The sequence below is a fragment of the Podarcis muralis genome, chromosome 1 (assembly GCF_964188315.1).
Source record: "Podarcis muralis chromosome 1, rPodMur119.hap1.1, whole genome shotgun sequence".
In the NCBI taxonomy this organism is placed as follows: Eukaryota; Metazoa; Chordata; class Lepidosauria; order Squamata; family Lacertidae; genus Podarcis; species Podarcis muralis.
The window spans coordinates 125472623-125486301 of NC_135655.1; the positions used below are offsets into that span (position 1 = coordinate 125472623).

A 13679-nucleotide genomic window follows, 5' to 3' on the forward strand; every position below is an offset into this window, starting at 1 on the left:
ACTGTAAATGGCATAGAGAAAGAGGTAAGTTGTCTCCTTTTCATAACTATGAAAGGATCAATCTGCCAAGCTGAAATTCATCTCAGTTTCTTATTTTTCTGATACAGTACTAAGTTCAGTTCTCCACCTTAAGCTGTTGGAGTCAAGGGTCCTTGGGGCAAGGAGAGAGTAATTAGGGATGCAGGAAGTGCTTTCTCTTGGTTCATAATTCTCCATGGCTCTTAGCTTCAAAGGGGTTAGAACCTTTAAAAATTTGTAGAGTTGGCATGCATCATGTGACACGACCCGCCCCCATACCATAAACAGTTAAGGAGTATGTATATCTCAATTTTCCCATCTTGTTCCCCCCCCCCCCCCCAGTTTTTCTTCAACTGACACCCTAAATCAGGGGTCTGCAACCCGCGGTTCCGGAGCCGCATGTGGCTCTTTTACACCTTTGCCGCGGCTCCGGGGCGGATACTAGCGAGGGGAGGAGGCGCATCGTGTGCCCCAACACTCCCCACTGTGGCGGGCGCTGTACTGGCTGTGACGTCGCATGGGGCGGTGCGTGCGTTAGTCATGCACCGTCCCGACGTCACCTTCCCGCCCGCCTGCCCACTACATTGTAAGGGGCATGTACGCTGGTCACTGCATTGAAAGGGGGCATGTACGCTGGTCACTGTTTTGAAGGGGAGTAAAGAACACACACACACAAAAAGGTAACTTGTTAACTTAACGTTTATTTCTATGAAGAGGAGTAATTCTGAGGGGTCAAACAAAGAAATAATAAAAAAGTGACAAAAAAGTTATTTTTATAATGACGAGTTTTGCAGCTCCCAGTTGTTTTTTTCTTCGGAAATGGGTCCAAGTGGCTCTTTTTGTCTTAAAGGTTGCAGACCCCTGCCCTAAATAGTCTATCTCATGGAGGTCAGTGAGCATGGTCCTTGTTGGGTCATTTAAGGTTTTTTTTCCTCTTCTCCTCACCCTTTTAATTTACAAACAAATTGTTCTGTTCCTCACATAAGCTGTGAGTACCCTGGTTTCACTATTCCAGTGAGAGGCCTGAGACCAAGTTTGCTATTGGATATAGAATGATTATGATAAGCAAAAACTTGGTCCTTTTCATTTTTTATTTGATTTGTATTGTATGAACCTTTTGAATTTTTTAATAAACCGTATTACTTTGCATGTGCATATAGGGTGGGATATAAAAACATTAGTAAAATACTTAAACATTCCAGTCTACAAGTGAATTGGGTGTGTGTGGAAAGGTTTCAGCTTGTTCTTATTTCTTGATAATTAAAAATAAGAAAACATATAATTAAAAATCATAAGAACATTAAATATTATCTACCATTCTCTTATTGCTTTCAGAATGAATTATGATTTCTAAACATAACTAGGTGCAACAGGTGAAGAAAAGGTAGTGTGTACCAGGTTGAAACCATTTATATGAAAGCAAATTCTCTTAAAATCAATGGAATATACTTTGAAGCAAATATGCAGTGAACTAACTAGCTATATGTATGTAGAATTCAGCTGGTAATCTTAGATTTAGTATATGTGGCATCCTGAATGAAGATACTACCGAAGGTAGCTTAAAGGTACCCCTGCCCATACGGGCCAGTCTTGACAGACTCGAGGGTTGTGCGCCCATCTCACTCAAGAGGCCGGGGGTCCGGAGACACTTCCGGGTGACATCGGCGCTGTCTGGAGACACTTCCGGGTGACATCGCTGCTCTGGCGAGCCAGAGCCGCACACGGAAACACCGTTTACCTTCCCGCTAGTAAGCGGTCCCTATTTATCTACTTGCACCCGGGAGTGCTTTCGAACTGCTAGGTTGGCAGGCGCTGGGACCGAGCAACGGGAGCGCACCCCGCCGCGGGGATTCGAACCGCCGACCTTTCGATCTGCAAGCCCTAGGCGCTGAGGCTTTTACCCACAGCGCCACCCGCGTCCGAAGGTAGCTTAGTACGTCAAAAATTAAATAATAGCTGTGATTTGTCTTTTTAGCATTTCAATTTTTTTGTGTTGAAAATATATCTTAACAAGACTATATTCTCTTAAACAGCAAACTACAAATCAGATGCAAACTGATTCTCTGTCTCCGTCTCCTAACACTGTGTCGCCAGTGCCTTTAAATAACCCCACAAGTGCCCCAAGATTTGGAACAGTCATTCCTAATCGCATCTTTGTTGGAGGAATCGATTTTAAGGTATTTTTTTTCTGATCTTGGTTCCTTAGCAATACAATCATTTTTTTCACTTCTGTCTTAATAGGTTGCTTATATCATTTGTTGTATAGTTTTATGTGTATAAATGTTGAAATTAGGCTCTAATTTTATGTATTTGTTGGACAGGTATAGTGCTACTGCACAAGAATTTCAAGATACAAACACCAACCAATGAGAAAATACTGGATTTGTTCACTTTGCTGGTCCTTCTCATCTCTGTTACTTAATAGAGAAGAAAAGGCGAAAGAGTTGTAATTTTGGACCTGGTAGAGCCTAGAAAGTATCTAGCCCAAATTCTCTTCCAACACTGGTTCTAAGGGGGCAGGAACTTCTACTTAACCTCTACTTGAAAGGTTGCCTTTAAGGCCAGTAGACTAAAAAATAGCATTCAAATTATGATTTTTGAACATTGAATTTAAAAAGACGAGATGCGATTCAGTTAGTGGAATACTTGATACAGAATGGTGTGATCAATATTAATATGATTTTAAAAATAAAACATCCCATAAAGGAAATCAAAGTTAAATGATGATTTTAAGTACATTTATAGTAATGATTTGATGTTGTAATCATTTTCTTTTTCTTTTACTAGACTAATGAGAATGACCTAAGGAAGTTTTTTTCCCAGTATGGCTGCGTCAAAGAAGTAAAAATAGTAAATGACAGAGCTGGAGTATCAAAGGGGTTAGTACAATAAAGCATTTGCTCATCAAGTAGAAATAATACTAGTTCATGCAATACATGCAGGGGGGAAAATCCTTATTACATAATTAACAAGACATGAGCACCTTAAAACTACAACCCCATACACAATTAACTTCGATTAAGTCTCATTAAACTTAGTAAGGCTTGCTTTTGGGTAGATGACTTGTATAGGATTGTACTCATAGTTAAAAATCAACATTTTTTCTCTACAGTAGAGGAGGATATCCTCGTCTGAGTTGCTCCTCCTGTTCACTCCAGAAGGCAGAACTATGCAGTCATAGTCATTCATGGTACATTCAGGTCCTGGAAGGAAAGTACCAGCTCTTTTACAAAAAGTTAAAAGTTTACAAAGAGTTACAAAAAGTTTCCTATTTAGAGGTAATTAGTATATATCAGTTTTCACTATGATTTTCCAAACCATAGGAACAAAAGGCAAGGTGGCATTTCATGTTTTCACAGACTAGGGTACTTTAGGTTGACTATCTCACAACCACAGGCTTCCCCCCCTTGTGGAAGTTCTAAGGGAGACTCTTCCCACTGCCCTGCATGCTCTGCTTGAATTCTCTGCTCTAGCCTCCCTCTTTTTCAAAAGCCCGCACTCCCCACCCCCAATTGGACTGCACAGGTATGGTGATGGGTAAAAGGCCTCAGGCATTCTAAAGTACGGTAATTCTGCCATCAGATCTTGGCTGGGAGTGGCACCAATTGAGGCTTGCAGGTAACTGAAGGTGGGTGGGAGTTTGCTTCCCCACCCTAAAGGTGAGCTAGCCAAATATGGGCCAGCAGGCCCCACATCCCAGGGTGGAAAATTCAACAGGTTGGTGCAAGACTTCTTATTTTCACTACCACCACATCCACGTTCCCCTTCAGCTCTTGCTACTGTCCTGAAGTCCTGGTCCTCCTCATTGCTCTGAACTGATATCTGACAGACCAGAATACCATAGGCACTGCATTTTCATCTCGCACAGAGTGATGAAGGAAAGCTGCTCCTCCCTCCACTTCACCTGCCATGGGATATGCTGCTACTGCTGTCAGTCAAGTCTTCCCAGTTCACAATGTGACAACAATCTAGTGAAAATAAAGTATAGAGAGTATAATACAGGCAAGCATGTAGACAGACTTCTTGTTCATTATGTTAACTATACATATAAACATTTCTGTCAGTTATCTTTTTATGTGTGTCATCTTGGTTTAATCCATTCATTCACAAACTTGAATATGTAACAAATGCTGAAATTAACCCATAATAAGGTGCTGCGCATTGATAGAACAGATTAAAATAGGAAACTTTAATGACTAGTTTTAAGTAGAATAGTTTAAACCAAGTTTAAACCGCGGTAAAAAGCCACCATCCTGGTAAAGGCCATGAGAACTCTAATTTGTTTTGGGGAAGCCAGCCAAAAGATTATGTTTAATGGATTTTTAAATCTGGTGTTTGATATGGTAGATATACTGATCCATAGTGCTCAAGTCAGTCAATGGTTCTTCCTCATTTTATATGATATCAGAAGAGGCCTTCATTTTATGCATGTCAAGCAGCAGCTCTTGTTTGGGAAGGTTGCAAATATAGTATATGCTAAGAAAAACGTATGCTGTTTTACTTAGGTATGGTTTCATCACATTTGAAACTCAGGAAGACGCTCAGAAAATACTACAAGAGGTAAACACGATTTCATTAAAAATTATATATTTGTGCACAGATAGGAACTGGTAATACCAAGTAACATTTGTTTATAGTAAGGTAGTGGGGAGTGCCTGGTGCTGCCCACAAACCAAAAAAATATTGTGATTTTTAAATGGATAATGTGGTTTGTGAGTTTGGACCTGCCACACCAAAAATCAAGTGAAGTTAATCCAGAGTCTTGTTTTGGTCCGCTGCCTTGATTCCAAATGGCGCCTGGCATTCCAACGACAACAGTCTCTTCCATCTCCACCTCAAAAAGTTTCATGCCAAGTTTGGGAACAATATTTTGAGAGGTGTCCAAACATATAGAGTACAAACAGATGCACAGAAAAACAAACTACTTTGCAAAATAATGTGGAACATTAGACATGGGGACCTGCAAAAACAGTGTGTACTCTATTATTTATTGGTTCATTTGTTTAGTTTGTAACTTCACTCTTCACCCAATATTTGTAACACAAGAGTAAAAGCATTGAATACAAAATATAAAACAGATAAACATTACCAAAATATAAATAAACAGCAACTGTCAAAATTACTGGCATATTAACTCAACCACGATCTGAAGGCTTGGGCAAGGAGGTACATCTTCAGCCGCTGTGGAAAGGTAAACTGTTTCAATGCCAGATTTATTTCAGAAAGGAGGTGATTCCAAAGATAAGGTCCAACTACTGAGAAGGTCCCGTTTTGTGGTACCTCAGGGAGGCTTGCCTGGCTGCCTTCATTACATTTCTTTAGGTGCTAGGCCAAAACATGCCTCTTTTAATTAGCCTTTGGCTAATTTAGCAATGCATGAGATGTATTGTTTTTTGTTTGTGGCTATGGTTATAGTTATAAAAGTTATAAAATTTATAATAGTTATCAAAGTTTTATGGATCAAAATATTATGCATTTATATCCACTTGAGATGGTTTTATTTATTTTTTAATCCACTCTGTTTGATTCAATCCTTATGATCACTGTAGTTGGTTATAAAGCGCAGTTGAATACATTATTTAAAACAAATACTTGTCCAGTTCAAAAGAGTCTTACCATTTGGCACAAAACAAAGGACTGAGTTCACAAGACATTTCCATTAAGATTTGAGGTGAACTGAAGGTATCTGTAAAACGTGTTGTTGAAATGTTATTGGGATTTTTGAGACATTCATTATTTGAATACATTTGAAAAATAAACTATTAAGGTAAATAATTGTATGTATTTTCTTTGCTTTGGCTTAGGCTGAAAAACTAAATTATAAGGATAAAAAACTGAATATTGGTCCAGCAATAAGAAAACAACAAGTAGGGATTCCTCGTATGTATTTGCTTGCTTGCTTGCTTGCTTCCTACCCCCTACCCCCATCTTTTACGGGTGTTTTGGAAAAATCTTGGGCTATGCCAGTGCTGTGAAGAATTATTTAGGCTACAATCCTATACACACATACTTGGCAGTAAATTTATTTGAACTCAGTGGTATTTACTTTTGAGTAGACATGCATAGGATTGTACTGTTACTGTTCTATTTGCCTACTAGTGAGTGTTAATATTCTCTTAGCAAGTTTATCTATAGTCCAACTCAGGCTCATGATAGTGGAAGGCTTCTGGCCCAGCTGAGGCACATGCCTTCTGATGGTGATACAGAGTTGCTTCTTTTCATCACATTGGTCCAGGCATAGGCAAACTCTGGCCCTCCAGATGTTTGGGACTACAACTCCCATGATCCTTAGCTAACAGGACCAGTGGTCAGGGATGATGGGAATTGTAGTCCCAAACATTTGGAGGGCCGGAGTTTGCCTATGCCTGCATTAGTCAGTTTCATAGAATGATTCTTAATATTAAATTGCAGTGAGCTGAAATTTTCTGTTAACACATTTTGCGATTTAGAGGGAAATTCTGATGTTGTAATTTGAGGGGATTAGGATGGGGTGGGAATGCTTCTCTGCTCTGTGTTGATGGGGGACATGTCTGACCCAGAGCCCACAGTCACATTTGTGGAACGTTCTGTAAGTGTAGAGTTATAGGACCAGAAATGGGACATATTGGAGATGCCCTTTGGTTTTCTTGATCCAACACCATTCATCTGAGAGGCCCTAGGATTGGATCTATCAACTACACCAGCCTGGAGCTGGCACAGTTAATCCCTCCAACCAATTATTATAATTAAGTGAATTGGTTTCTTGCCCCAAAAACTAATGAGTGAGAAATTAAACAAAAGAACTGCCAAGATAAAAGAAGACCCAAGCATGCACACGTTTCCTACCTTGGCCAGCACAAGCCAGCAGGGCCTTGAAAATGGTGGAAACTTCTGCTTCGCTCCCTCCCACCCACATCCCAGTTAGAATTGCTCTACTCTTAATTGATAAAGTATTATTTACAAGCATCATAGCTTGGATCCTAAAAGTGTGTGTGCTGTGTTCTGCTCACAGAATAGGGTTTTTCTGCCTCTCTTCCCATTGCAGTTCTCTGCATCCTTCAAAAAGCCACTTGTTGAGAGTCAGCCCCCCACCCCTCATCGCGTTTGTGTGCTATGGAGAGTTGTAACTGCAACCTAAGAAATTTGCAGAGGTTTAAGAGCTCTCGGTGTGCAAGTAGAAGTGCTTTCTGCTCTCTTGGGTTCAAGTGGTCTGTTGGATCCAAGCCCATATGTATTAGAATTTTTTTTAAGGATAGAATGCAAAGTACCTGTGAGTTTTCAATTTTGTTACTGCTTATTTTAGGATCCAGTATAATGCCAGCGGCTGGAACAATGTACTTGACTACTTCAACTGGATATCCATACACATATCATAATGGTGTAGCTTATTTTCATACTCCCGAAGTTGCTTCTGTTCCACAGCCATGGCCTGTACGTAATTTCTTTTGTTCTGAGACAGTGCTGATGTGCCAGTAGCTGTTTGGGTTTGTTATTGTTAAATTTTGGAAATTAAAGCTAATTGTCTTCTCTGAATAGCTATCAGCACAAATTTATATAGTATACATTGTTGCCTTTCTAACTGTGCGACCTTGTTTCACACCTCTGTTGTAAGCAGCTTTTGTGAAAAGTGCAACTCTACTGTCCAGTAACAACTAAAAAGTATATTTATTCAAAGGGTGCAGTATATTCCCCTGAATATAAAAAAGCAATTGAGGGAGTCAGCAGGAATAACTATGAAAAAGAATTTGGATGGGCAAGCAAATGGCAAATGCATGCAACACAGAATTGTAGCCATTCTATGGGCCCTTATAACTCTGATTAAAAAATAATAATCATAGGAATGATCCTAGTCTGATTCTCCATAGGATTTCAAAGAATCATAGAATTGTAGAGTTGGAAGGGACCACAAGGGTCATCTAGTCCAGTGTTTCCCAACCTTGGGCCTCCAGCTGTTTTTGAACTACAATTCCCATCATCCCTGACCACTGGTCTTGCTAGCTAGGGATGATGGGAGTTGTAGTCCAAAAACAGCTGGAGGCCCAAGGTTGGGAAACACTGATCTAGTCTACCCTCTGCAATGCAGGAATCATTTGCCTGATGTAGGGCTTGAATGTATGACCGTGAGATTACTGGCAGTTTTGTGTGTGCAGTATCCCACTCCAAATTCACTTTGCGGCATTCGGGAGCCAATTTGTTCGGGAGCCAAGCCGTTCAAGTACCAAGGTACCACCGTACTGTGGTTAACTATGAAAAGTATATTGAAGGGGAATTTGTTTTGGAGGATAGATAGCAAAAGCCCAAATGGCACTTCTGATATGTGAATTATTGTAAATGATTTGTTTGTTTGTTTATAATTTAGTTTTTAGTGTATTGCTTAAAATGTATTTCTTAGTAGCATGTTAATAATTCTTTGGACAACTCAGTAAGATTCTAATTGCTGTTCTCTTTTTTAAAGTCACGTTCTATTTCTAGTTCTCCTGTGATGGTAGCTCAGCCTGTTTATCAACAACCTACATATCATTATCAGGTAAAAAAATAAATGATGCTTTTGGCAACTTATGGCAGCATAGGAGAGGAAATTGTGCTTCATAGTTTAATTGATTTCATAGTTGTTTGTTTGTTTGTTTGTTTGTTTGTTTTACCACTCTAAAAATCCTTAAAAAAAAAATCTTAAGTGGTTTACATTAATATTTATATTTAACAAAAAAATATTTTCAGAAAGCATAAACTAACCATTATGGAAAGATGTATTCTTAATTGAAGCAGGCTCAGTAGTACAGTGGTACCTCAGTTTAAGAACAGCCCTGTTTACGAACTATTTGGTTTATGAACTCCGCAAAACCGGAAGTAGTGTCCCACTTTGCGAACTTTACCTCGGTCTAAGAACGGAAGCCGAACAGTGGAAGGGCACCGGCGGTGGGAGGCCTCATTAGGGAAAGCGCGCCTTGGTTTAAGAACAGTTTCGGTTTAAGAACGGACTTCTGGAACGGGTTAAGTTCGTAAACAGAGGTACCGCTGTAGATGGACAGCCAGTGTATATATTTTAACAATGGTGTCACACAGAATCTTTGAATGTTGAATTGGAAGGGACATGTTCTTGGCCATGTGCCCCCATCAGCAGTCTGCCCCCCGCCCCCATTCTGCACCAGCTGGACCTTCTGAACCAGGCACAAGGGCACATTGCAGTAATCCAACCTTTAGGTTACCAGCTCAAGAACTACTGATATATAGAGTACGTGATATTAGAACTTTATTTGATACTTACCAAAGAAATGGAGGGAAGTCAGAGGCATGATAGAGCCTAAGTTAAATATGTAACCTATATATGTGTAATTTATGAATGTATGTATGTGTACTGAAAATCAATAAAAAATTAATTTGCCAAAAAAAAAAAAAAAAGAACTACTGTGGTTAGATTATCCCTGTCCAGGAGCAGTCCTAGCTGATGAACCAAAGCTGGTAAAAGGCACTCCTAGCCACAGAGGACACTTGGGCCTCTGGTGACATAAATGTATCCAGAAGTACCCACAAGCTAGGCACTTGCTCCTTCAGAGTACAAGCTCAGCCAGAACAGGTAACTTGCCCATGTCCTGAACATGGGAACCAAAGATGATTCAAATATTATATGTCATTAAAGAAAGAAAGATTGATAATATCTTTTTTATTATCTTTTTTTATTATCTTTTTGATAATATCCTTTGCATTTATTGTGTTTAACTCTGCTGTATTGCTGTTAATGTCTTCAGCATATATTTTATTTTACAAACGGTGTAAATGGGGAATTTGGGTAAATGTGGAATTTGGTGTGTGTGTTTTTTAGCATACTGTTGTTTTCAATTACCACAGGCTCCTGCACAGTGTCTTCCAGGACAATGGCAGTGGAGTATTCCACAGGTAAATCATATTCAGTCTCTATAATCTGTTTGTTTATTTATAACAATTATATTGCACCCTTCCTCTAAGTAGTTTAAGGCAGTATAAATAGTCCCCTTTCCTCCACTACTATCCTTGGAACAATTATGTAAGATTAGATTAGGGCTGTCAGATTGTAACTGGCCAGAGGTGAGTAGCCTTTGTAGCTGGGATTTGTGATGTGGATTTAAACCTAGTATACCATACTACTCTCTGTTGGTTTGAGGTATACACTTCATGATGCCATGTGATATACTGATTGCTCCTGGCGGGCATGCAGGTCCAGACTTAATGGAATGAAATGGACTTTTAATTCAGCAGGGGGATACTGCTGGTGGATGGGAGGGGGTGGAGTCATTTTTTGCTGTTTTCGTGGGGTTACAGCTCCCTACCATGCCTGAGAGTGGGGCTCCCTCAGCCCTCTGGGAGCAGTTATTCAGAGAGTTAAAGTGAAGAGGCAAAAGTCACCCCCCCCTTCTGCCTATAGGAGCATCCCCTGAGTGGAATGCTGCTCAGGGAATATTCCTGTTGGCAGAAGTGAAGTGTGGGTACAAGCCAGTAAATTCACATCCTAGAAATTTCAAAATTATACAGTTTCAAAATACGGCCTTCAGTAGATTCATTACATTACCTCAGGTATTACCTGGGACTGTTTTTGGCGCATAGTCCTAATTACTTGCTTGTAGAATTTTGGGAGGAGGGAATGTGATGGAGAAGGAAGAGACAAACTCTTTGAGTAATTCAATTCAAACTGGAAACAAGTTATCATTCAAATGCATGCACACTTTTTAGAACACATGGGTTTGTAAGTGTCAATGCTAAGTGTACTTCCAGGGGGACAGCATTCCACTTAAATAATAGTTATCATATTTGCATTGAAATCATATATTACATTTTTTCTTCTTCTTTAGCTTGAATTCTTCTAAAAATTGAGTGTGTCATATGCAAAACAATGTTTTCTCTTTTTTAGTCTCCTGCCTCTCCCACCTCATTCTTTTATCTACATCCTTCTGAAATTACTTACCAGCCCCTGGAGATTGCCCAGGATGGTGGATGTGTCGCTCCTCCTCTTTCCCTAATGGAAGCTGCAGTTCCAGAGGTACTTATACTCAGAAAAAGTATTTGTAGGCTGCATCTGCTCTACCTATTTAATTATTTGTAGATAATTTGATAAGATTGCATAGAGAATGTATGAAGAAAGAATTTGCTGTAATCAAACATTTTAGAAATCTGTGGGGTACCTTTCAATGAGGACTGTGTGCTAGGGGGCCATTCATAGACTGAGTATTCTCCATTCACATATGAGAGAAAGTAATTAGCAGTACTAATTAATTGAGTATACTGCAGTGACACTTACCCCTTCAGTAGTCTCACTGAATGTAGTAGTCCCTTTATTTTATCTTACAGAATTTTGAGGGAACAGTTTGGAAATAAAGCCCACTTCTATCAGTATAGCTTTGGTCTTTTATCAGTATTGCATAGTCCTGATCTCATATCAATTTTGTAGGGTGCTTCCAGGCAGGGGCCTTATATCACAAAAGGGTTATAAAGGCACTCCTGCTTGTCCTCCATGCCAGTGGGTGGAGCTTGTCAGATTGTATCTGGGTTGGGTTTTTTCTGTCTCTCCCCTCAGCCATTCCTCTTGTTCTCCACTACCTTTTCCCATTCTGGGCATGTGAGCAGATATTTCTTAATCTGTGTGCATTCACCTTAAAAAATATTATCTGAGAAGTGGTGCAAGAGCAAATGTTGTGCAGCTATGAGTTGAGTTTTTGATAGGTATTTCAATAATCTCCCCCTTTATTCCTGCTGCCAACATCAGAGAATGTTTATCTGAACACACCCCTAGTGTAACCAAATAATAGGCATGTGGTGTAATACAATTAATTAATTAATTAATTTATCTTTCTTTATCTTATTTGTTACTTTATTATATGTACATCAATGGCTACTATAATACTGGTTCTTTACTAATCAGCTAACCCTGCTACACATTCATCACCAACTCACACATCATCTACCAGGCACTCCTAACACCACTCTCAACAGCAGACTGTCTCTCCAGCAACCCTGAAACTCCCTTTCAGAACTCCCACCCAGTCACCACTCATTCTCTCCCACTTTTGATAACATTTAATTCCTCTAATTTACCGTACTTAACATTCACCTTGGGTACTCTATACATACACGTGCTTACAATATTATGTACAAAAGCAACAGTCTCACAAGGTCTACATTAAATTGCTGTATTAATCTTTAAAAAAAAAAAGTCTGATGCATGTATTGCAATGTACTCCAGCATAATCCTTCACATGTACTATGTGGAAATCTTGAAGAGTTCCTCTGAAGTGGGTTAGTGGAAGTAGACACATTTACATTGGTTGGATCTAGACACATCCAAGAAGCGCTTCAATTAAACGCATTGCAAACTTTGTACAGTCGTACATCGGAAGTCAAATGGAATCCATTCTGGAAGTTCGACTTCCAAAACATTCAGAAACCAAGGCGTGGCTTCCAATTGGCTACAGGAAGCTCCTGCAGCCAATCGGAAGCTGCAGAACCTGCGTGGGACGTTCGGGTTCCAAAGAGCGTTCACAAACTGGAACACTCACTTCCGGGTTTGCGGCGTTTGGGAGCGAGTTCTACTCACAAGGTGTTTGACTTCTGAGGTAAGACTGTGAGAAATTGCGTTGGCAAAAACGGAACTCCACAGCACCATCTGGTATCACAGTGTTATAATGCATATAAAACGCTTTTTCTAGCTGAGTCCATTGTTTTGGCTGCTAGAAACAAAATAGCTAACTTACGCTCATGTGAGGAGCCAGTAGAAATAGGGGTGCACTGATAGAGCCACCTACTGAAACATCATCACACACATGACAAAAAATCCCACCCTAAAAATCCAGATGAGCAGTAACCATGGATGGATAATGGGTTATTTTTACTTCTGGGTTTTTGTTTTGAAATCTAGTTTAGATGTAAAAAGTATGCGTTGGCATTTTGATGGCAATGACATCATGTGGATGCTGTAAAAAATATGTCATCCACAATCCGTCTGGAAGCAATCTTAGTTTTGCTACTGTTTGGCAGAACCCAGTAAACTAGCTTTTTTATTATATGCTATTAAATTCCGTTTGGGTTCTGCAAACATAGGCAGTATATTCCTGGCTGACATTAGAAATCCCATTCACCACCAGTGCTCAATGAAGCATTTGAAGGATCAAAATAATAATAATAACAACAACAGTAAAATGTATTATTAATTAATTAATTAATTAATTAATTATTGCTTTCACAACCCAGCTTTACATTTCACGTGCAGTTATGTGTACTCTATTATGATGGTCTCATTTATGAGGTGAAGCCCTTAGTCTTGAAACTTGGTTTTAAAAATGTCACATAGAGAGAAATGTACCACTTTCAAATTTTTAAAGTAATCAGGATGTCTTGACTGCAATTTGACATCTAGCAGGACATAAAATTTACCTCATACTGAACAGCAAACCAGCACAGAATGGTCAAACCCACACATACTAGTATAGCTAAATTTATATGTGTATGCATGCATGCATGCATGCACAATAGTGGCATTCAGACAGGCATGGAGGCTTCCATCAGTGGAAGACCTTCATGTAGAATCAAGTGGAAGGTTTTCCTGACCATGATTTGAGAAGTCGAGAAGATCCCAGTTAACTTAGGTGTTTGGTAGTTTCATTGTCCCATTCATATTGTTGCATGCCACTCCAATCTCCAAACGGTGTGGGATTCTA

General features: G+C 39.5%; 1 protein-coding gene across 7 annotated transcripts in view; it reads left to right on the top strand.

Annotated features, from left to right (window-relative positions):
* Window positions 1-13679, top strand: part of BOLL (boule RNA binding protein) — a 36551-nt gene that overhangs the window by 11227 nt on the left and 11645 nt on the right. For all 7 annotated transcript variants that reach the window (XM_028751663.2, XM_028751664.2, XM_077917828.1 and 4 more), the window contains exons 2-9: window positions 2052-2195; window positions 2806-2897; window positions 4524-4578; window positions 5823-5898; window positions 7301-7428; window positions 8453-8524; window positions 9844-9891; window positions 10880-11008. In XM_028751663.2, the coding sequence (XP_028607496.1) occupies window positions 2067-2195; window positions 2806-2897; window positions 4524-4578; window positions 5823-5898; window positions 7301-7428; window positions 8453-8524; window positions 9844-9891; window positions 10880-11008 (729 nt within the window). In that variant the 5' untranslated portion in view covers window positions 2052-2066. The remainder of the gene's footprint in view (window positions 1-2051; window positions 2196-2805; window positions 2898-4523; window positions 4579-5822; window positions 5899-7300; window positions 7429-8452; window positions 8525-9843; window positions 9892-10879; window positions 11009-13679) is intronic.